The 24,056-nt window shown below is 56.9% G+C and overlaps 1 protein-coding gene across 2 annotated transcripts in view; it reads left to right on the top strand.

The window, feature by feature from the left end:
• Positions 1–24,056, top strand: part of TBL1X (transducin beta like 1 X-linked) — a 202,228-nt gene that overhangs the window by 162,956 nt on the left and 15,216 nt on the right. For both annotated transcript variants that reach the window (XM_032880225.1, XM_032880224.1), the window contains exons 5-10: positions 16,493–16,638; positions 18,261–18,519; positions 21,682–21,814; positions 22,285–22,426; positions 23,110–23,173; positions 23,284–23,381. In XM_032880225.1, coding sequence (XP_032736116.1) covers positions 16,493–16,638; positions 18,261–18,519; positions 21,682–21,814; positions 22,285–22,426; positions 23,110–23,173; positions 23,284–23,381 — 842 coding nt within the window. The remainder of the gene's footprint in view (positions 1–16,492; positions 16,639–18,260; positions 18,520–21,681; positions 21,815–22,284; positions 22,427–23,109; positions 23,174–23,283; positions 23,382–24,056) is intronic.

Here is a 24,056-nt window from a genome sequence, read left to right as displayed (position 1 = left end):
AGGTAAAGATTTCCTTGCCGGCTGCCAAGCACCCTTTCGTGCCCTGCGATGCCCCAGTATGCGTGAGGTCAGCGTGGTTAGGACCTAAGAGGAGAGTGAGTGAGGCTTAGGCGGCATGTTGTCTCCACAGCAAGCCCCAGGACAAAGCTAAAGGTCGTTCTGTTGTAAACACACAGAGAGCTTTTACTTTCTGGAAAGATTACAGAGCAGTTTCAAAATCACGCCTGTGTGCTCAGCGGCTTCCTGGGGCCAGGTTGAGGAAGGAGCCTGCTGGGTTAAGCGAGAGAGCCAGGCTGTGCTGGGGGAACCAGCCAAGGCCCCTGAAGGGTGGAGCGGGGCTGAGGGAGCGGGTCTCCTCTTCCCTGGGGGGGGGAAGGGGCACCCTCAGCAGATGCCCGGCTCTTCCCTCAAACAGTATGAGGGTACAGAGCTCTCCTCAGATACAACACCAGGTGACGTAGGGCCTTTGAAACGGTACTTTTTAATTGAATGAATTTTTTGAAAGATGTTATTTACTTGGGCAAGTGAGCGAGAACGAGGGAGAGCATGAGTGGGAGATGGAGCAGCAGGCTCCCCGCTGAGCAGGGAGGCCCATGTGGGACCCCATCCCAGGAGCCTGAGAAAGCACAGAGGTCACTGGGGGCTCAGCGGGTGGGATGGAGGCTTAGTGTTGGGTGGGGACAGAGTTTCTTTTTGGGCAGATGACAGAGTTCTGGAGAGGCATGGTGGGCTGTTTGCACCGCAGTGGAAACAGGATTTATGCCCCTGACCTGTGTGCTCAGACAGGGCTAAAATGGTCCATTCTGTGTTCCCTGTGTTTTTCCACAGTAAGTCACAGTGTTACAGGTAGGAAGTTTCACGTAGAGATTATTTCAGAGTTTGGGGTCTCAGAAGGAAGAGAGGAAAGCACCCGAATTCCACATTGACGTTGTTACATTCAAGGGCTTTTCAGCAGTGATAGGGGCAAGTCCTTGGTGCACAGGGTGGCACTTGTATGCTGACTTGCCATCTCGTAAATTCCAGTTATGTAAAAAAAGGAAACTGGAAACAGCAGCTTCGTTGGTAATGAAATGGCTGTGTATTGGAAACCCCCCAGTGTGCCTTGGTGGGCGTTGGGCTCCGAAGACTGCGGTTGTGGACCCAGGGTTCCCTCTCCACAGTGAAAAGGGATGCACTCTGGGTACGTGCCACAACCTGGGTGGGTCTCCGGAGAATTGTGCCGGCTCCCACAGGCCAGTGTCAGAACACCACATCCTGGTCGGTCCCACCGGCTGAACTTACAGTGATAAGACCGGAGGCAGGGCCGCTGGGGTTGGGGTGGCTCTAAGAGCAGAGGGGTCGTTTGGGGGAGTTCTTCCATGTCGACGGAAGAGCTCTGTGTCTGGACCGTGGCGAGGATCATGGCGTGCAGATACATAGGATGAAATTATGCATGTGTGGATTAGATGCACGCACGCGCGCACACACACGCACGCCGGTCAGAAGGTTTGCAGTCTGGTGACCTGTCAGTGACGAGTCCGTAATAATTTCCTAATTCTAAAAAATAAAGCCCAAACACAATTTTGCACTTCCATTACTGCAGTTTAGTGTGTGGGTCAATAACACAAAGTCAAGATGCCTTAAGTGAATTTTGCAGGTCATTAGGCATCCTGTGGGCCCACGATTTGACGAGGACATTCTTTTGTGTCATGGATTCGAGTAACCGCCGTGCTCCTTGGAAAACGGTTGGTCACGCAGACCTTCTGAGCCGCCTGGAAACAGGAGAAGAGTGAAGAATCACGTGGAGGTGAACAGCACTTGTCGCCTCGAGAGCTGGGCGCGTGGCCTCCCTGGGTATGTGGGCAAATGCAGGTGGACTTGTGTGCTGCTGCTGCCGCCTCCTCCTTGGGAGTTACCAGGAGAAGGAAGGCTGCGTTCTCCTGGGGCCACAGACCCCCAGGCTGCATGCAGGCCGGGAGGGGTGGAATTAGAGATAAACGTCTGGTCTGTGGCTTCTTACCCCCTTTTCAAGCGCGTCTTAAAGTGTTTTTGAAATACCTCCTTAGGGGGAGCGTCTGGCTGGTTCAGTCAGTGGATGGTGACACTCTTGATCTTGGGGTTGTGAGTTTGAGCCCCATGGTGGCTGTAGAGATTATGTCCGAATAAAATCCTGGCAAAAATATAAAATCGGAGGAGGGGCAAGAAAAAAACCCCCACTCCCTTAGGAACTTTAGCTCAAAGGATTCTGTAATGCATCTGTGGTCCGCCTAAGAGAGGTGGTGGGCGGATCTGAGGGTCTTGACCTCCGCAGGTACTCTGAGCACACGTCATGCGTTACCCAGAGGCTTTCAGCCCCTTCACGGCGGTCCACGTTCTCAGCTCGCTCTTGGCACGTGGGGCCGGCTCCGTCTCTGTGCAGTGTTAGAGGGTCTTGAGCAGCTCCCTGGCCTCTGTCCACTGAATGCCAGTAACATCCCCCCACCCCGCGTGGTCCCCACCAGGGATGTCCTGGACCTTGCCAGATGGACCCTTGAACGTGAACTCGCCCCCCGTGGACGACCACTGATGCGCAGCCTTCAGTTCCGGGATGCTTTCGTTCCAGCTGGGTTTTACTAGCCAGTGGGGTTTTAATGGGATTTGGTTTCTTCACACTTTATCTTCCTGGGCTCTATTTTGATTCCTTTCGCTGCAGAACTCAAATAGACTTTCATGATGAGCAAAATGCAGTCCTTGTTTTTATTAAATTTTTCCAGGGTATTTTTTTCCCCTCGAGGAAGGCCGAAGTCTGCCAAAGCATTCTCCAGCAGATAATAAAATAGTATTTTCTTTTTTTCTTTTTTTGGTTCCCGGTGAGGAGGTTGGATAACCAGGAGAAGGGCACTACTCTTAATACTCGTGAACAGTTGTGTCTCCACAAATGATGAAGCAGCTTTGCCCACTGTAATCCCAGCAGCAGACAAATCTCCCAGTCAGCTGGGCTGTGTTTCCCGGGACCGTGGAATGCCTTCTTATGCAAGACACGTTTCCACAGATTCGGGAAATCATTTTAAAACGGCTCAGCTATCTTCATTTAAACCCAAGTTCAGGGCTTATTGTTGAGCTGAGTCTCTAAAAATATGTTTTGACTGCACTGGCTCTACTCCATTGCTCACGTGTGTCCCTGTTGAAAGAGAGAGCCCTTTCTTGGAGATCGTGGTCGCCTTTGCTTTAGAAATAATAAAGGAAAGCGTTCGTTCCGTCACGTGACAGGTAAGGAAGACCCGGCCAACGCGCCCGTGTTACCGTCCGGTGGAAGGATCGCTGCAGTCCTGTGGGGCCTTCCTATCCCCGCGGGTGGGAGCCGCGCGCTCTTGAGGGGGCGTCCGCGCTCCCCCACACCACCCCCAGACCCTACCATCCGCTTCAGGGGGAGTCACAGGGCTTAGGAGCGGTTATTCTCAGTTAATTACAGCAGAAAGATCTAGATTATAAAGGACAGCACATTGACTTTATTTTTTGTCAAGATTTCATTTATTTGAGAGTGAGGAAGCATGGACGGGGGAGGGGGTGGACGGCGAGGGAGAAGCAGACTCCCCACTGAGCAGGGAGCCCCCATGCAGGGCTCGATCCCAGGACCCTGAGATGACGACCCAAGCTGAAGGCAGAGGTTTTACCGACGGAGCCACCCAGGCGTCCCCACATTGACTTTACGGTTTCCAGTCCTGTGCGGTCTCTTTGAAAGTTGCTATGAGACTGCATTGTCGGTGTTCCTGCCGCATCAGATAAATGTGATGTGGCATAACCCAGAACTCTGGGAGGTGATGGAGGTCTTGACTAACATGATTGTGGTGATCCTTTCATGTTGTGTGTGGCTGTCACAACTTCATGTTCTGCAGCTGGAACGGATGTGATGTTGGAGGGCGTGCCTGTCTGCATAAAGCCAAGGGGAGGGAGAAAACGGGAGCATCAGTGCAGGTAGGCTGCATTAGCCCCGTCCGGGCGGAGCTAAGCACACGTGGACAGGTGTACCGTCGCCGCAGACTCAAGACGGTCCTTCATCCCCCTAAGCAGCACGTACAGGGATGCGCGGACAGTGCTCTAACCACCCGAGCTTGGGTGTCCGTCCTATAGGGTGTGCAGTGTCCGCTGAACGGGGACAGAAGGAGAACTTGGGGGAGCTCTGTGATTGCCCCTGCCGCAGTCCCTAAGTTTAAATCTGTGCTGCTGGTGCGTATGTGTCATCGGCGCATTTGTGCGTGTGTTGTACTTCAACTGAAAAAATAACCGAGAACCGTAGGGTGGGGTAAGTAGGTGGAGGGTGTGATGCCCCTTCCTTCCTCTGGAGAAGAATAAACCGTCCCTCGCTCCCTCTGTGGCATCACTGCTTCACACTGCTCCAGCATAGAAAGGGAACACCCCCCGTTCCCTTTGCGCAGTGCAGTCCGTGGGGTGCCGTCGCCAGCCGACACGCCCCGCACGTGCATTGTTCCTTTACAGACCCTCTTGAAGTGGCGCTAGTTGCAAACGAGCTCCTCCTCATTCAGAGCTAGTCTGCTTTTGTCCTGAATCGGTCTTCGGGTTGGGTGATCAAGGCCCGAGAGGGGCCGCGTGGAGTGCTGACGCTGCTGTTTCCTGTGTCCCCCGTGTTCACAGCCTCCGCGACCACCCGGGTTCCCAGGCGACTTCGTACCGGCTTCTCTGAGTTGACTGTTGCCATGTGTCTGCGTGTAAACGCCGAGAGTCACGATTTGCCGCTCCCGTGTTTATCAGTCCGTTAGAGGGCGAAAAGCAATTAGGATGAAATTGCCTTCGTGGTTTGTCGGTTACAGTCGTCTAAATGCGGCCTTGCCCCGCGCAGCCCAACAGTTCGCACTGGTGTTCTCATCGAAACAGCCGGAGACCCCGTGGAAGGTGCCGTGAGGTGTATGTTCTCACTTCCCACGTCAGCCCCGTGGCTGGCATGAGGAGGTCTAGGGCGGTTCCGGTTTCCTCTCTCAGCTGAGATGGAGCAGCGTCTTGCCCGGGTGTCTGTCTTCAGAGGTCATGCACGGTGACGTTAAGGCCTGCCTGCTCTACAGCTCAGATGTCACCTTCGTGTCCAGCGCTCCTATCTTTTATTTCCTGCCAGCTTCCTCCCTTTCCTTTCTTCCTTCCAGGCGGACAAGCAAGTCGTCTGGACTATGGGACCCAGCCCTGTCCCTTCTCTCCCGTGTCCAGGAGTCTACGCCAGCCTCTCCAGTGACCTCCCCCAGCCTGCGGGTCCACGCCAGCCTTGACTCCCCCGTGCCCAGCCTGGGAGTCCACCCCTACCTCTCCATTGACCCCTGCCCAGCCTGGGGATCCACGCCAGCCCCCCCTTTGCCTTTCAGAATGCGCTCTTGGGTGAACAGCTCCCGGCTTACTCAGTACGATTGCTCCGGCTGCTGCTGGCATGTCCTGACCGCTGACCAGCCCCGCCCGCCGAGGATCACCTCCTGTTCCATCATCTTCCAGAGTGTCCTTCCTGCTGCCCCCACTTTCCTGTTCTCACCCACTCTTCAGCAGCAGGCATCCCTCCTGTCCTGCCAGGGTCGCTTCTGTTCCCGTTGTCATGGCCTTGTGGTAGTCGCGGAGGTACATTCGTTGTGCTGTGTGCCACGCGTGATTCCAAGTCCTTGGGAGGTCAGCCTTCACCCCCTCCGAAGCAGATGCGGCTGTGTTTCCTGTCCGGGCGGGAAGGCCCAGGCGCCGAACCGGCGGTGACGTGCCTGCGTCTCATCGCCGGAAGTGCTGCATACGGTCCAGAGCGGGCCGTTGGGCTCCAGAATCTTCCTCTTGCAAACGGTCTTTCTTGATCCTGTTGATGTGGTGCAGTCATCGATCGCTCTCCGACGTTAAACCCTGCATTCCGGGAACGGACTCCGCTTGGCCTCGACGTTTTTTCCTTTTTTATACATTGCCCAGTTTGGTCGGTGAATACCGTGGGTGGCGTATGCGCGTTTATCTCACTGGGAGAAACTGGGGTGTCCCGTTCCTTTCTGAATGTCCTTGTCAGGTGTGGGTATGGGGCTCTGTCGGCCTCAGAAAACCAGCGGAGGGATCCCAAAATGCTCTTCTGGGAACCTGCTGGCCCCGCCCCCTAATCCAGGTCTCTCCCGGAGAGCAGGGTGCAGAGAACTTACTGTCACGTTCAGACACCTGAGCGTCTGTCCCAGCTCTCCGTGTCCTCTTTGAAGCACGGAAGCAGCCATGACCCAGGACCTAGCTTGCAGGCCTCCATGCGAGACTTGGGACAGAATGTGGGCATTCCTTCCCCCTTACCCACAACCCGTGTGTCCCGTATTTCTTTTTGCCTTGGCAGACCTCTGTGGCCCTTCCGTGTCTCAACAGCCTCGGCTGTTGGTGGCCCATCTGCAGCGTGTCGCCACATTTTATTAATACTTGTTAATATTTTCCTTCACTCGAAGCAGTTCTGAGATGTGCTGGTCTGTTAGCTGCATTTGCCATGGTGCACATTGAAATAAATAACGGGGATTTTAAGATGTTTGCTCCTGTGCTACGCAAACCTATATGGGGTGCTGTGACAGGTTTGGGTGCCAGCAGGGAGACCTCAGTGTCCCAGAATAGACCAGCCGTCACCATTGTCCCCTCAACAGGAGTCCCATGAGGGCGTGTCCTTCGCATGGTGGCATGGCCCTAGGTAGTGGGGTGCGCAGGACAGTGGAGAGGAGGGAGTCTTACTTCTCCCCACCTAGGGAGGAGCACAGACATCCAGAGTCACCTGTCAGAGGCCGATGAATGTATTACCTTGGACGTATGTGCAGAGGGAGCCCAGAGCCCCCAGCAGGGCACGGGGAGAAGGGGGTGTTTGAGTGAGAATTTTGCAAGCAAGGCGAGGGGAAGACCACGTCAAGCAAAATCAAGGAGCTGGCTTGAGGGAGGCCCTGAGGCTCGGCAAAGGTGGCAGAGGGTTCATGGAGAAGGAGCCGGCTTGCTGGGGGCGGGGGGGGGGGGGGGGGGCGGGAGATGGGGGTCAGAGGACACGGACTGAGAGGAACAAAAAGAAAATACCTGGAAGCTGGGCTGTCTGCAGGTCACCGGCAGGCGAAAACGCTTGGGCTGTGTGCGTTTGGAAGCCGTGATTCCTTCTGAAACTACATCTGGAGGTAGTGGGAGGACAGGATGCATGAACACGGACAGTCCACCGGAATGCTGGCTGTCGAGACCGCTTAGCAAGCCGCGGACATGCCTGTATTGTGTCAGCACGAGAAGCAGGGGCACCGAATTGTGTGACCTTACGAATTCGTGCAGACACTCCTCGGCACAGAGAAAGGGGCTGGAAGACGTCCCCCACGTGTGCACAGCAGTTGAATCACGTGTAGCAGTGTATGAGTTATTTCCTTTCTTCCAGATTGCTTGCTCTGTTTTTCCCAGGCTCAGAAGTTAATTTGTACATTTCTCGAGTTGTTACGAGTGAGTGCCCTCGCTGATGAACCTGCGGCGTGGCCTCGGGGCTCGTGTTTGCCTGTCCCCGAACCTCGAGTCCGCGAGGCCTCAGGCTGGTGGCGGGGTCTGGGGCCAGCAGGTGGCGCGTGTGTGCCTCGCGTGTGGGCGCCGCGGGGCTCCGGGAACCGGGCAGGGACAGAGGCCTCCCTCGCCAGGCCACCTCTCCTAGGGCCAGTTGTTGGCTCGGGAGGAAGTCACAACCTTGGCTTATAACCTGACTAATGCTTTCCCCTCCTGGATGTTTCCCGTGTTGAGAGGATATTAAAATCTTGGCAGGGTGCACGGCCTGCTACAGTCTGAGGCCCACGTTGTACTCAGCCGCCACCCTTGGGGTCCAGGCCAGCTGTTCTAAGTGAAACCCTATTTTAACGAGGTCCTTCTGGTATTTCTTTTGGGCGTGGTCCAAGGCAGTTCCATTTTACACCAAATTCTGTGTTACAGCGGGTCATCTAGAACAGGTCTGCAGCCCATAAAAACGTTCTCGCCACACTCTGTGTTTTGCGGCCGAAGGTCAGAGAATTAGGTGGGAAAGTGACGACCGGGTCTTGAGGACTTTTTTTTTCCTAAGATAAAGAATCGTAAAGCTGATGCGCGTGGGCAGTGATTGAGAGCGCAGTATCAGAAAGCATTCTCCACGTAGTTTATGCTTCTCACCGCCGGTAGACGTCGAGTTTCCGTATGACAGGAATTGCTTCTTGGGCAGAACATGTAATCCTCTGGTGAGACAAATCCGTCACTTCCGAAACGGAGACGTGAACCCACAGCAGATTAGCTGCCAGGGGCGCAGGTGGTGTGTATCCCTGTGGACAGCTCGCAGCTCCGTGTGTGTGTGTGTGTGTGTGTGTGTGTGTGTGTGTGTGTGTGTTGTTCGGATCTATCTGACCCCGCTCCCAAGCCCTTGCCCTTGGCCTCCCTCCCATCTTTATTTGGACCGACCCCTGCCCCGGCCCCACCAGCCTGAATCCCCGCTGTCCCCGCGGAGAGGTAGGCGGGCCGCTGGCCAGGCAGCTGCAGCCCGGGTGCGGAGACCTTGCCGAGCCCGGAAACATGGACTCTGTCATGGAGCGGGACGTTACAGGAACGTCGATGTACAAAGAAACAAAAGGAAGTGCTGCATCATAAATGAGCAGTCCACGGGGCCTGGGAGATCGGAGCAGGGCGTCCTCCAGAGCACTGGGAGCCCAGGAACCCCAGGGCCTTACCATCGGCCAGGGCTGTGCACCTCTCTCCCACACGAGGGGGGCTGCTGCCGGAGCGCCAGAACCAGATTACAAACCTCCCAGCGACAGACCCTGAAGTGTGTGTTTTCACTTCTGTCCAATAAGGGACATCCCCACCTAGCTACTGCCCCTCCGTGTCCTCCTAAAAGCCACGCCCAGTTCCGTCCTCCGTCTCTTCGTCTGGCCCTGCGTGTGGTGGCACAGCCCTGTCTCTGGGGAATCGTAAGTCATCTGTTCTTTTGATGGTGCAGGGGTGCCTCTGTGTGGCCCCTCACTCACCTCTGCAAATTAAAATCCTCTCGGTTTGAGGGCACACTGAGGTCATTTTTAACCTCACCATGGAATTTTAGGATTGAAAGGGGCCTTGGAAATTGTTTAATTCCACTTACAGTTGTTGTCAGAAAAGGAAGCCAAGGAAGCAGATGGGGACAGACCCAGGCCTTGGCTGCTGTCTTTGTCAGCATAGAGAAACCCGAATTCCTCCATCACCGCTTCTGATTCTGTTCGGTTGCAGTCTCTGCTCCTAACGCCGCCGTCTTTAGGGGAGCGTCGTCGGAAGATACAGTTCATCTTCATTTGCTCTGTGTAACGCGGAAAGCATTCAGCCTCGCTTTTGCAATGCAGACCTTGTTTGCAGCTTGCTTGGCCAAAAAACGTAGTAGAAACGGTGTCACTGGTAAGATGATCTTCTTCCTCTTTTTCAAAAAGGCTCCATTTCGAATCATTTAGACGTTTCTAAACACATTCCTGGAGTCTCCTGTGTGTGGATTAAGAGCATGGACTCGGGGGGTCAGATGGCCGCTTCTGAGCCATGTGCCCTTAGGGGAATCCCTTAACTGCTCTCTGACTCAGTTTCCCCATCGGTAACATGCTGTTCTTACGACCCTGAGCTAATTCAGGAAAAGGGCTAATGCACATATTCACCGAATATCCTTACTTTTGTTCTTACTCTCAAATACCGAAATTGTCATAAAATTCAGGTATACGTATGGCCAACAGTCACCTTTGGTGCTTTCTTGAACGATGAACTCGTACAGCAGTCGGATTTGTTTAAAGCCGGTTTTCCTTCTTTCATACTGTTGGACCTAAATCCTTCACTCCTGTCCTTTGCCTTCACATCTCTGATTCTGAAAATAGCAAGGAGTCCGTTTTTTTCCGTTGTTACCGCCCTCTTCTCCCGTCAGCCTGAGCGGTTCCTCTCAGCCTTCCTCGAGTTTCCTTCCGGTGCCTCCCTCTGCGGCCCCAGCCGCCCCGAGGTGGGTGCTCTGTGTGTCAAGAAGGGAATGCAGATGGGCTTCCTCCCTTCAAGAAGCTTCTGTCTTCTTGGGAGCGGGGAGGTGCAGAAAAAAGGATGGAGAGTGCCGGGCCCTGCGGGAGCTCAGGACAGACAGCCATCATTCCCACCCGAGAGGACAAGAGGGGCCTTCGCGGAGCAAGGCCACCTGGCCGCCACCATGACGACGGAGCAGGTGTCCACGGTGGTGACAGACGGCCCTTCGGGAGCCAGCGTTCTCTACCTCTGACTGTGGAAACGTGGCCCGGCCCCCTCTTTGTTATGGGGCGCTGTTCTCTGCACTGTAGGACACTGAGCGTCCCTGGTCTGTCCCTATTAGATGCCCGTAGCACCCCCTCCCCCACAAGCACATGCCTGTGACAACCAAAAATGTCTGCAGACATTGCATCTGCCCCAAGGGGACGGACTCGCCCTCCCTTGACAACCAGGAACCCCTGTTCTAGATCAGGAGCCCGGCATAAGCAGAGTCCCTCTAGGGAAGCAGGAAGCAGGCGAGCGGAGGCACCCGGGGAGCCCCTGAGAAGTGCCCTGGCTCACGGTCGGGTACGAGGGGCTTCCAGGTTCAGGTGAGGGGTCTTGCCCGGGCCTGCAGGCTCCTGATGGCTCTTGAGAAGGAGAACCCCGGACCCTGCGTGCTGAATCAGGGAAGATGGTGTGACGGTTTTGTGTGTCTTCCGTAGCATGTGTAAATATGGCATGCTGCCGCGTGATACACAGGAGGCTCTCACTAAACGTCCCTCCCGTTGTCATCCTCACACTGTCAGGCAGAGTAGAAGAGCGTCTCGTGCCTCTGCGCTCCTGTCGCAAAATCCCCCAGACGGAGGGGCCTAGAGACAGCAGATGTTTCCTGCTCACAGTTCCAATAAAACTTTATTTGCACATTTAAGCAGTGGGCCAGACTTGGCCTCTGGGCCTCCCTTTGCCTTCCCCTGATCTAGATAGACAGAATTAAACGTGCGCATTGGCTTCGGGCGGCTGTCTGCCCTCAGGCAGGCAGGTTCGTGAAATCTGTAACCAAGATCCTACGGAAGATGCCCCAGCTGGTGCCCTCGGCTTTTGTTTCAGCTGAAGACGCAAAAGCACCCACACGGCTGCCCTGAGTATCACACGTCTGCTTTTCTCTGCCAGATAAGCAGGCCTTTGAAGGGCCACAGAGCGATAATTTAGCAGGTTCTGCTGATGAATCAGGCTGGCATTAACTGGGCAGAACGCTTCAGCCGTACACCTGGTGGACGTGGTCCGTGCAGGCCGCGGTGGAAGAGGTGCGGTCCAGCGGTGTGGCCCGCGCAAGAAACTGTGAGCATGTACGTGGTTTGTTTCAAATCTGCTTTTATTGCCTCGTTGTGTGAGACAAACGGATGTACAGGCTCTTTTCCTCTCTCCTGAGGACAACAAAGGGTTTCACTCTGGAAGGTCTTGCCACAGTTTACATAAAACGTCGTGTTTGTTTTAAGCCTTTCCCGGTTGGTCGTGATCACACCCTTTCTTCTCCTTGGAAATGTTCCCACCTTCTCTGGTGGTTTCCCGTTACCGTGTGTTACCCGAAGTCTGTGGCCAAGTGCATGTAGAGGCTGGATTGCCTTCAGGGACAAGTACCCCCCCCGCCATCGTGTTTCTAAGTGAAGCAGAAGTGTGCGGAGACGGCGTGTCCTTCAGGGGTCTCGTTTCTCTAGGCTACCGGCTCTCAGCCACGGCGGGGTCGAGTAGGCAGTATCTGGAACACTCGGGGTGGTCTCGGCTGAGTGGCGGTGACACGGGCATCCCTCCGGGAGAAGCCAGAGGTGCTGCTCGGCGTTCTGCAACGCACAGGACCGTGGTTCCCGCAGCAGAGAAGGATCTGGCCCGGTGTGGCTCATGCCGCAGCTCAGAAATCCTGCTGTCGGCAGCTGGCGTGGGGGTACCTCTTCCTAAGTAGGTGGCCAGCCTGCTGCTTCGGGGATGGCTCCAGGCTGGCCGGGTGTCAGACCCCGGGGACGCCCACGCGGAGCCGGCACACAGGTCTTCCATGGAGGTGCCCCCAAGCCCTTTACACCCCTCCCTTTTCACGACTTTAACACCTGCTGCTGGGCCAGTCCCGCGATGACATGATATGCTTTGTTCCTACTGCTGTCCCCTTGGATGGAAGAGAAGCATTGAAGGCTGAAGGGGTACGAGGCCCGGGAGCCCCACCGCTCCGGCAGACTGCCGGTGCGTAGGCACCCTAGCCTCGGAGTCCCGTGGGGCCTGCCCCTGGGGAGAAGCCTCTGGCCTGAGGAGCCGGTGTTCCGGGATGGCGCCTCACACGCCTCACTGGCGCACAGCAGAGCCCGGTGGCTGGGGCCTGAGGGAAAGTGCTCAAGCAGGCCTTGCCCACGTGGTCTGTGGACAGCCCCTGTTCCACGATGAGCGAGCATCAGGATGGGAAAGTGTCCGAGGGACGGTTCCCCCAGTGTCCTCCCTGTACAGACGAGGGAAGTGGAGAAGGAATGTTCCCCCCAGTTCCTGGTCTTCCCGGCATTCAAGGACTATGCCCGCCTGCTGCTCTCACACCCGGTTCTCCCGTCCGCTCCTTGCGGTACGTTGTATCCCCACAGTGTAGAACGGGAAAGAGAGGCCCAGCCAAATGACCTGACCCAGGCACTCGGTGGGAAGTCAGGGCGGACCCCAGCGCTCCGGACCGGTCTGACATTCTCGGCACCTGGCCTTCCCGCTTGCCTCGATGAAGGCGGGGTGGCCAGAAGTCGGGAAGAAAGCCTTCAAAACAGGTGGATGAGGAAACCGTTGGTGTGAGGCCGTGTGTAGATGGCCCAGCGAAATTGCAGCTGGGTGAGTTCATGAGCGCGTAGGAGGACCCATTTCGGAGGTGACATGGAACGTTCCCGCGTGTTTCTGAAGACGCCTGGTTTCCACTCATGATTTTCTGTTCCCCCCAGGAGGGGAGCCAGTAGATGACCCCCAGTAAGGGACATGGCACATGTTCACACCCAAGGCTCCGCCGCGTACCCTGAGCTGCTCGGTCGTCCTCTTGCTTCGGTGGCGGACGCGCGTTCTGGCCATTCCTCTCCCACCCTCGGTTCATCTTCCCAGCTCCGTCCCCCTCGTGCGGCCGGCCTCCCTGACTGTAGTCACCACCATGCTCGGAGTGGGGTCTGTCGTAGAGCACGGTCACGCACAGGGATCCAAAACTGAGGCAGCCAGACCGTACACGGGACCTTTCAACACCGGATGCAGAAGGAAACCGAGGACATGGCGGGCGAAGTGGGCTTGCAGCCTGTCCTTTGCAAGTTGCCTGCACCGCGTCCGTGGCTGTGGCCGACGGGAGTCGGCGTGGTCCGGCTGGGGGACGCAGTAGGCCTCCATGCAGGGACCTGAAGGCTTCCGGTTCCTGTGCCTGTGTGTGTCAGGGTCAGAGGAAACCTACAGCGAGAGCTGAAATTCTGCTTCTGCCTCTCATCACACACATGGGCATTGGACCCGTTCCCTAACTTCTCCAGTCTTTCCCGTCCATGTGTGTAAGCCTGTAACAGCACCGACGGAGCAGCCACCTTGAAGGTCGTGGACCCCGAGGGCCCAGATCTGCTTCACAGCCCAGTAGGGTCAGAACCTGCTCTTCCGTGTGCGCGCATAGCAAGTCTGCGGCCAGTGTTGGAGCGGATGAAGCAGGAAGGGGAGGGGGAAGGAAATGTTCCACTAGACTGCGTTTTGAGTATCCCCCAGGTTCTTCTGTTGGGATCCCAGCCCTCGGGTGATAGTACTCGGGGGCGGGGCCTTTGGAAGGTGATGCAGGCGAGAGGACAGAATTGTCATGAACGGGATTCGTGTCCTTCTGCCGTCCGTGCGCCAGCCGTCGGCCGTCCCCAAACCATCAAATGTTGCACCTTGATCGTGCACTGTCTGGCCTCCAGAACTGTGAGAAATAAGTGTGAGTCGCCCGGTCTGTGGAGTTTACGTACACCTGCCGACAGGCCGCACGAAGACATAGAGTGGAGGCTTGAGCTCTCCTCCCCACTGGCGCCATTAGTCACCAAGAGGGACGCCGGGCCCCGCGGGTGGCTTCGGTAGTCGTTTCTCGGTGGGCTTATCTGACGGGCCGTCTGAGTGGCATCGCACTGCCCGGCTTTGGATGTCAGCCGCAGCCCTTTGGCCGAGTGCAGGGGGTCTGTTGGGGACCCCGGCAGGAGCTCGAGATCTGCCCAGTAGAAGGGGGTGCTGCACTTGGGGTGGCAAAGGCACGGGGTGGCCGGGAAGCTTAAGGAAAGTCGTGGTGAGGGCTTGGGCCTGTGCCTGGCCTGGAGCAGGCCCCGGTAAGGGTGGCCTGTTACTGTTCTGAGGCCCTCGTGGGCGTGGCCCCGCCGTAGACGCTAGGGAGATGCCAGGAGAAGAGCGAGCAGCTGTGGGAGTCCACAGTTCTGCCCTGTTCGCCAGGGGACACAGATGGAGGGGAGCCAGGGGCCCCGGGAGTGGGGTCAGCAGCCAGAATGAATTCGTAGCTCCTAATAGGAGAACATCACTGTGGCCCTGAGCAGTGGGGACAATTCCAGGCAACGGGGAGTCAGGCCAGGGTCTCAAGGGTCCTGCTCCCCCCTGACCTGGGGTTTTCCACATCTGCACCGCGCTGGAAACCTGACCGGGGAAACCTTGGTGATGAGACTTCTGGCACGGCATGGGCCCCGGGAAGAGTCACTGGTCAGCAGGGGCTGCTGGTTCCATCTTGGCCTGAGGGGTGGGGAAAGGCAGGAGCTGGAGGGCAAGGTTGAAGGCAGGGGGAGGCGGGAGTATAGGGCCTTAGCTTCTGCCCCTCGGAGGGCGGGCGTGCACTGGTCGTTGCACGTGTGGTCTGGTGAGGGAGTCCGCGGCCGCCGTGCAGCCAAGCCTGCCGGTCACCATGGCTGGCCCAGGAATCGAGGAAAGAAAGAGAGGACGTGTTTTCTGTAGTTCTTAGAACCATTCGCTGGGGGATGGATGGGCGGGCTGCGGAGGAGCAGGAAGTCGACGGAGGAGACGAGAGGAGAATGCAAGCCCAGAAAGCTCCTTTCACGGAGGAACATTCCCATCTGCTGAGCACGGCGTTTATTGCAACGGCTGGCTGTGTTTTGCTCGGGGAGGGCAGAGAGCCCATGTGGAATCAGCTGGAAGGTGGGACCCACGCGATGCCCCTGTCGGTCTGGTTCTGAAGGTGGGGTGCTAGCCGCGTGACTGTGGGAGGCCGTGCAAGAGGCATTGGAGGCTGGCGGGGGGACACCCCGGGGAACCCCCTGCAGCCCACCAGCATGTAAGATGAGCCAGTTGTGATGGGGAGGTGCTTGCTGAGGAGACCCCTGGAGAGCGGGATCCCAGAGACCCCCTGCACAAGCCAAGGGGAGTGCCTTTTGCCTCACTCCACCTCTAGCCAGGAGCCAAGCATAGGGGTCCCAGTTACTCACAAGGCCAGCACCCCACAAGGCTGCCCAGCTCCCTGGCTCCCAGGCCGCCCCAGACGGACCAAGGGGACAGTACTCCCAGCAGACTGGGCTGCCACCTTGCAGCGCAGGCCTGCAGCAGCCAGGAGCCCCAGCTGTAGGATGCCCCCCCCCCCCGACTCTGCTTGAGGAAGTGGCAGCCACTGCTGGTTCCTGATCACCCTCGGACCCCACATGGGTCCCCGGCACCTCCTCCGCCCTGCCCTGTGCTGCCGCCTTCCTTCCTTGAAGTAGGCATTGTTTCGTATGAGTGCAGAGGGCAGGAGGAGGAAGAGCCAGCACCCCAGAAACAGGGAAAGTTACCGATTATTAGATACAACGACTCAAGCCACCCAGTGGGTCCAGAATGGTCTGTTTTTCTTCGGGTGTTAGGTCTCGTGGTGCTTTGGCCCCCGCCTGCCGTGACCGCTACGAGCCCGGCCACAGCAAGGCGCCCAGAAAGGTGTGCACTCCAGCTGGGCAGGGGGCACTCGGAGACCGAAGCAGGGAGCCCTGGAAGGAGTAATGGCAACACAGGGAGAAAGCCCAGAGTTGCATTTTTGCAACAGAAACATTTCCCCCGGGGCACTTGGGTAGTGCCGTCGGTAAAGCGCCTGCCTTCAGCTCAGGTCAAGACCCCGGGGTCCTGAGATCGAGCCCCGTGTCAGGTTCCCTGCTCGGCGGAGAGTCTGCTTCTCCCTCTGACGTTCCCCCTACGCTTGTGCTCTCTTTCTCTTTCTGTCAAATACAGAAAATACTCAAAAAACAAAACAGCAAAAAGTAAAGAAACATTTCTGCAGGGCACACTGTGCTGCATTTTGCTCTTAATAACACCAAAACGGTTCAGCCTCCAAAGCTGTGTCTTCGTCCCCTGCACACGGGCATCGGGCCCCTGTGTTTCTTCCCGTCCCCCTGCCCATTATCTTCGCTTCACCCCACACCCGGAGCTGGGCATCCTGCAGCCACGCCTGCGGCCCCCAGCCCCCCCCCCCTCCCCCGGCTAATCAGGAGCATCTGCGATCAGTGGGGCCACCTCTGGATCTCCATGGCTGCGCCTCCCGCAACCCTTCATTTCAGGCCTCACGAAAACCTTTGCTCCTTGCTCTCTCTGGCTGCAGGTTTTTCCCACTCGGCATTCACGTTCGGTATCGAGAGCCACATCAGCCAGTCCAACATCAACGGGACGCTGGTGCCACCGGCTGCCCTCATCTCCATCCTGCAGAAGGGACTGCAGTATGTGGAGGCCGAGATCAGCATCAATGAGGTACGTGCGCTCCCGGGCGCAGGGCGGTGGCCTGACCCCAGCCCGCAGAGCCTGGGGACCGTGGGACAGCTTGGAAACCAGCCATGGCCACGCCACCCGTGGCCGGTCCCCTGGATCCCTTCCCCACTCCCTCTTCTTGAATGGACTTCCTCCTTACAAGCCTGTCTTACTCTGCTTTCTCTTTAGCTTTTCAAAAGGACAAAAGTAATAAGTCCTGTACTCCGTCACCTGTGTTCATCCATCCATTTCCAGAAACCCACATCTTTGGAAACCCCCGAATTTCTATCTGTCCTGCACACATTCTTCCCTGACCGTGGCCCTCTCCTCCTTCCTCCCCAGAATGGGTGTCCAGAGGTGGTGTTCGACTAGCCCCTAGAGGCCCCGACTGGTCTCTTTTTCCCACAAAAAGGAGTTTTTTGGGGCTAGGAGCGTGTGACCCCAGAGACCCCCCCCCCAGTGAGCTCTCAGATCATGCGAGGCTGCAACTAGATGTCTTTGCCCACCAGTTTCCATGTCTTCAGTGTGTCGGGAAGCCCTGGTGGCTTCTCTTCCTTCGTTCCACATTCCGGCGTGCCGGGAGGGAAAGAAAAAGGCGTCGGTGACTTGGGCTTGCGGTCGCTGAACCGTGGGACAGCCTGCTTTCAGAGTTTACATTACGAGGTGTTTTCATTACCCTGGGTAGTTCCTACTTTTTACCAAGTCTTTGTGCATTTGAGCTGTGACTCCGAAGCAGGTGACACGGAAGCATACTGACCGCTTGGTCGATGTCGGCCACGCCGTGACCAGAACTGAAGTGTGAGGGTGGCTGACGGGGTGACCGGCTCCTTGTTTAGACGTTTTCTAGTCTTTCCTCGTTTTCCTGTTCCCAAGTGTCCTACCGTTTTCAGAGGTAACATCGTACGATTGTATGGTGGGCAGACGTCAGCTGGCGCCAAGTGTCCTTTCGATCGCGTCTAGCGGAAACTCAGGTGGTTCTTTTCTTCCTGATTTCCGAGGTCATCGGAGTTCAGAATATGCAAAAACATATTCGCACTTTCAGCAGCCACAACCCAGAAGCACCGACTTCTTGTCCGACTCTAATATTTGGAGCAATTTCAAAGGCGAAAACGGCCTCCTGGGTTTTTAAGTGGGTATGGGGATTTTTTCATTGCAGATAGCCCAGGAATCAAAACAAGTTGAAAAAACATGTGTGGGAACTAGACACTGCTGTCGCCCGAGTACCGCAGCTATCTTTAGTCAACACTCTCAGCCCGGTGACCGCAGATGAATATTTCCCCAAGTCCGATGGACAGGTGTACTAGGGATCCAACCCGAATGGTGCCGAAATCCCTGATTCGGGCTGGAGGCTCCCAGAGAGCTGCCTGTCCCTCAGAAGAGGGTGGCTGTTTACAGACTTCCTGTGCTCACCATGGTGTCCGGGCACGGCTTCTCCACTTGTGGGGGCCGGATGATCCCTCGCAGCCGGGCGGCCTGTGCCCCGTACGAGGTTATGCCATGTCCCCAGTCACCCTCTCCCCCTGCACCTCACCCGCCCGGGGACTCCCTGGGCACTGCTCTGGGTCCCACCATGCTGGGCCGGAGCACGAGGGGCTGATGGCTGCCCTCTCTGTCTCGCTCCCCAGGATGGCACGGTGTTTGACGGCCGCCCCATAGAGTCCCTGTCCCTGATCGACGCTGTGATGCCAGACGTGGTGCAGACGCGGCAGCAGGCTTTCCGGGAGAAGCTTGCCCAGCAGCAGCAGGCCAGTGCGGCGGCGGCAGCAGCGGCGGCAGCGGCGACGACAGCGGCCACGGCAGCCCCGGCGGCCGTGGCCCAGCAGCACCCACCAAAGAACGGAGAGGCCACCGTGAACGGCGAGGAGAACGGAGCACACACAATAAGTACGTGTGGGGCTCTGGGCAGGCGTGAGCTTCTGGCAATTTCTCTCCCGAGTCTGAGGGGGTCGCGGGCTCTCCCAGCTCTGCTGGTGCAGCTCTCAGTCCTGGTGTTGGTGTCGTGTGGGCTCGGAAGAGCTGCACAGGCTCTGTTCTCATGGAAATCCTTAGACGTAACGGTCTTGGTGCACACATCCTCGATTCTAGAAGGTCATGTAGCTCGGAGAACTTGTTCTGTGTGACAGCGAGAAGCGCCATGTGATTAGTTTGACATGGGACGGTTTCGTTTGTGGAGGCCCCGGTCCTCTGTCCAGCCTTCCGTGTTGAGCGTGTCGGGCCAACATTTGCTGTGCTAGTCAAGTTCATGGTTCTAGAGAGGGCAGTGGGCCCTAGACAGCGGGTGTGGCCCTGTGGGGTCCTCTCAAAAGGCCAGGCACTTGTCTCTGTTGGGTGGTTGCCCTAAAGGACACGGCCGATCGGAGTGCCTGACTCTACTCTGGTACGTGGCTTGTAAACTCGAAGAACGCTTCGGGGTCTGAGTTCAGAGCATGCCCGTGTGTTGTGTGTGTGTGTGCACATGCAATATGTGTCCATGCTCTGTGTCCATGCAGTACGTGTGTGTGCACTTGCAGTACGTGTGTGTCACGCCGCTGTGTGTCCACGCAGTACGTGTGTGTCACACCGCTGTGTGTCCACGCAGTACATGTGTGTGCATGTGCAGTACGTGTGTGTCACGCCGCTGTGTGTCCACGCAGTACGTGTGTGTGTGCACGTGCAGTACGTGTGTTACGCTGCTGTGTGTCCACGCAGTACGTGTGTGTCACACCGCTGTGTGTCCACGCAGTACATGTGTGTGCACGTGCAGTACGTGTGTGTCACGCCGCTGTGTGTCCACGCAGTACGTGTGTGTGCATGTGCAGTACGTGTGTGTCACGCCGCTGTGTGTCCACGCAGTACGTGTGTGTGTGCACGTGCAGTACGTGTGTTACGCCGCTGTGTCCACGCAGTACGTGTGTGTCACGCCGCTGTGTGTCCACGCAGTACGTGTGTGTGTGCACGTGCAGTACGTGGGTGTCACGCAGGTGTGTGTCCACGCAGTACGTGTGTGTGCGCATGCAGTATGTGTGTGTCACGCAGCTTTGTGTCCACGCAGTACGTGTGTGTCACGCAGCTGTGTGTATGTGCATGTTCTGTGTGTGCACGTGTGGCTTGCACACCTGTGCCTCGCTGGCCCCTGTCTCAGAGGCAGCTGCCGCTTGCAGTCGAGCCCTGTGGCAGGTTCCCGGCCACGGTCACAGGGTGACGGATTCCCGTGAGCTACAGAATCACACCAGGCATCAGAAGGAGAGCCCAGAGCAGCTGTAGCGCACATGGGAACAAGCAGGACGACTTAAGGCCATGAGTCTAGCACAGAAGTGGAAGGACTTCCCACCTGTAGCGCCCCATCCTCACTGGGACGCAGGTCCCGAACTGCGGGGCAGGGCAGGAAGAAGACAGCACATGGCTCGTGCCGCAGGTCACTTAGAGCCTGTCCCCTCAGGAGGGATGCAGTCCTCGGGTTCTCAGGAACGAAGCTGGAGGAAACGAAGGGTTATTGTTTTGTTAGTCTTCCGTCACTGAAATGAATTTCTAATTGGTGAGCTTCAAGAAGTCTGTATGTTTGCCAAGATAGAAATTTTGCAAGCTTTTAAATCGTATGGATTTCTTTTAAATCTTGAGAAAAATCTAGTGGGACGGTGGGTTGGGGGGTGGCTGTTAATGGTTGGGGCACCTGGGTGCCTCCGTCGTTTAGCCATCTGACTTGTGATCCCAGGACTGTGAGTTCACGCCCTGCGCTGGGCTCCATGCTGGGCAAGGAGCTTCCTTAAAAAAAGAAAACAGTCTCTCACAGGACATAGCTGCACAGAGACAGGTACCCGCTTTAGAGCTCGCTGGCCACTCCACAGCCTCCACTTCATGGGTGCCTGCCTGTGGCTGGCCTGTCAGTCTCCAGGGAGCACACTTGGGGCCCCGCTGGCCCTCCTGCCGGGCACATCGTCCTCACTTTCCCTTTGTTTCCTGAAGCCGGGGCAACCTACCATTTGCCGTCATCTGGCTGCAAGGCAGGCTGAGGCCAGACTGTGGTGTTGCAAGTGACCATTCTTCCTGACCTTCAAGAATCTTCTGTGTCCTGCCACATGGGAGAAAAACAGCCGCCTTCCAGGACAGTGCTTTTGAGGGGGCGTTTAGCATGCTTGTCTCCACGGTCACCGGGCCTTCCTGGTCATTCAGAACCCAGAACGCAGGAGTCCTCTAGGCCGGGCTTGTTGGGATAGAAGGCCTGGCAGCTCTGGTCTGATACAGAGGTGGCTCCAACCAGGAAAAAAAACCCCACCACTTCAGTCCCAAGAACCCGAGGTGGTTTGCCGGCAGGCGGTGCAGGGTGGTGGGCGCTCTGGAAAGGTGCTGGTCTTTCCCAGTGGGAGCATCACAGATAAAGAGGTGATCCCTCAAACAGGTGCTCACGGATAAAATGTCTCATCCCTTCTGGAGAACAGCAGCCTTCGGGCTTGACCCATCTCTCCCCAGTCTCGTGGTGGTGTCCGTTAGACCTCAGTGTGGCCCGAGTTATGCAGAGTAACTTAATTTTTGTCTGTCAGGTTTGGAGACTGTGAAATAAAGAAACGTAATACATTTACTGAATTACACAGAAGTCGTGATACCGTTACAGGCTGTCAGAGGTCATGTTACGTAGTAGAAAGAAGGTGTGTCTGTCAGCGCGGGACAATTACCCGGTCTCACTCACGTGGACTATAAGAAACTGTGCAGAGGATCATAGAGGGAGGGAGGGAACACTGAATGGGAAGTCGTTGGTGAGGGAGAAAAACCATGAGAGTCCCTTAACTCTCAGAGACAAACTGAGGATGGTGGAAAGGGAGCTGGTGGGGGGATGGGCATTAAGGAGGGCACGCGATGAGAGGGGCACTGGGCGTTCCACACCACTGATACTTTATTGAGCACGCTTGAGACTGGTAATGTACTCTCCGTTGACTAATTGAATTTAAATAAAGTAAAATAAAATAAAATAATAAAAAGAAGGAGTCTCTAACACTCAAGTGCCCCAAGAATGCCGGGAAATTTCTTTTCTATACCGGTTAGCCACGTGCCTTTTCTTGTTTCCTGTGACAGATAATCATTCGAAACCAATGGAAATAGACGGGGATGTTGAGATCCCGCCCAACAAAGCCACAGTCCTTCGGGGCCACGAGTCGGAGGTGTTCATCTGTGCCTGGAACCCTGTCAGTGATCTCCTCGCTTCAGGGTAAGGATGCTGGGACGGGGGTGCCCCGGGGCTGGGGCTGTTCTCTCCTTTCTGGAGTGCGTGCTCCCCTCTCGTTGGCGGCAGAGCACATCCTTGGGCCCTCGGTGCTGCGCTCCTTCCCAGGTCGTGAGGAAGTCCTTGCTGCGTCCTGTGTCCTCCACGGGGCGGGGAGCAGCGCAAAGATGTTTGAAATTGCGGAGGGGCACCGGCTGGCTCCGTCAGTAGCACTGGTGACGCTTGACCCCAGGGGTGTGAGTTCGAAGCCACGCTGGGCGTGGAGCCTACTGGAGAAAAAACAATTAAAATAACAACGAGCAACAAAAATGATGAGGCAAAAAAGCCAGCCAGTGAGCGGGATTAGGAAGACACAGAGCCACATGCCAGAGATAACCGGGCTCAGGCAGCCCCGTCTGGCAGGCGCTGTCGGGGCCCGAACCGGAAGCTGAGTGCTGTGCGTTCTCCTCCTACAGATCCGGAGACTCGACGGCGAGAATATGGAACCTTAACGAGAACAGCAACGGGGGCTCCACACAGCTCGTGCTGCGGCACTGCATACGGGAAGGAGGACACGATGTCCCGAGCAACAAAGATGTGACGTCGCTGGACTGGAACGTAAGCACTTGCTGCTGCGTGAATGCGTCCATGGCTCCGACCTGGGCCCTGTCTCAGCGGGGCTCCGCGGGGCGTGAACACGGGGCCGCGGGCCATGCTGCCTGCGAGCCCCGCCCCCGGGGCTGCTCGCACGTTGCCGAGAGCGTCTCGCGAGGCTGCACTGGGCAGAAGCGAGCTGGGTGCTCAGCGGGCCTCCCTGGGCGCAGTGAGCCTGCGGGTTCCCAGGCGAGCCCGCTCTGCTGGCGAGAGGTGCCGTGCAGCCCGGGAAGGGGGACTGTCTAGCTCGATGCTCCTGCCCTGGGCATCCCACGCATCTACATGCGGGAAGCCCACAGCTCTCTGGAACTTCTGTGGTTCTCCCTGCATCCCAAACCGCCGTGTGTGCACACGCGTTTCCGACAGCTTCCTCCAGTCTCGCCACGTCTCCCTGGGCCTCTCCGTGTGGTGCGTGGAGGGATTTCACCGGGCGGATGGGTCGCAGTGCCTTTTCCTCGCTCCCCTGTCTGCCATTAGGATACCGTGCGGTGTCCGGCCAGAGCCGTGTGGGCTGAGGTCGTCCCAGGGGGCCGCTAGTCGTCACGGGCAGCCAGTGGTGGGTGCAAGACGGCTCTAGCCCCGGGGCAGAGGGAGAGGCCGGCTTTGCGTGTACTGAGCTGTGCGGCATGTGTGTTTCTGGCCCACAGAGTGACGGGACGCTGTTGGCCACGGGTTCCTACGATGGCTTTGCGAGAATATGGACCGAAGACGGTAAGCCGTGCCTCGTCGCGTGCTGGGAGAAGACGGGCCGTGCGGTGTAACCGGACGCGAGCAGGCCGTGACCTTGACGTCTACCTGTTTGTTGTTCCTTTACCTCACAGGCAACCTGGCCAGCACCTTAGGGCAACATAAAGGCCCCATCTTCGCCTTGAAATGGAACAAAAAGGGGAATTACATTTTGAGTGCTGGTGTAGACAAAGTGAGTATTGGCTCAAAATCGGTTTAAAGACAGTCTTTCTGATCCGTAGCTGCTGATGTATTTTTAATCTCTGAATAACATCCTGGGTTTTTTTGTTTTTGTGTTTAATTCTGAGGCCTTCTGCTTCTCCTTAGTAAGGCAGAAGAGCTGCTTTCAGGTTGGTTTGTGTGGTTTGGGTTCCACTGTTCATTGATAACACGGACTCTGCACGCATCACGCTGTTCCACAGACCTCTGTGCACGGCCCCTCCTCGCTTGCTTTGAGATACGTCCTCCAGTGACGGAAAGAGGACATCCCCCAGTTGGCCGTATCCAGTGCTTGAGAAGCAAAGTGGCGTGGGACGCCCGGGACAGAAACCTTTCCCCCACTGAGCAGTTTTGGAAACACCGTTTTCTCTCGCCTGGCTTCTTTTTCCCTAATTCGATGAGTTGTGACTTCCCGTCGTGGGCTGCAGGCTTCTCTGAGAGCTGGAGGAAAGCGGGCCCACCCACGACAGGGCACACTCGGTACAGACACGGGGCCTGGGCAGGGCTCCCTGCTGGATGTGACGGGATCAGGTCCGAGTGGCCGTGAGCAGTCAGGGGCCTCCAGAAGCCGTGGGCGGGTGAGGAAGTCAGCAGGTGTAGGCGTCATCTGGCCTGAGTGTGGGCCTTGCTCTCTGGGCCTGCTTCCTCA

This window comes from Lontra canadensis, unplaced genomic scaffold (assembly GCF_010015895.1).
Source record: "Lontra canadensis isolate GAN:19392208 unplaced genomic scaffold, GSC_riverotter_1.0 scaffold68, whole genome shotgun sequence".
Taxonomy (NCBI): domain Eukaryota; kingdom Metazoa; phylum Chordata; class Mammalia; order Carnivora; family Mustelidae; genus Lontra; species Lontra canadensis.
Note: the sequence above shows the minus strand (reverse complement) of the source record. Positions and strands in the feature narration are given on the sequence as shown.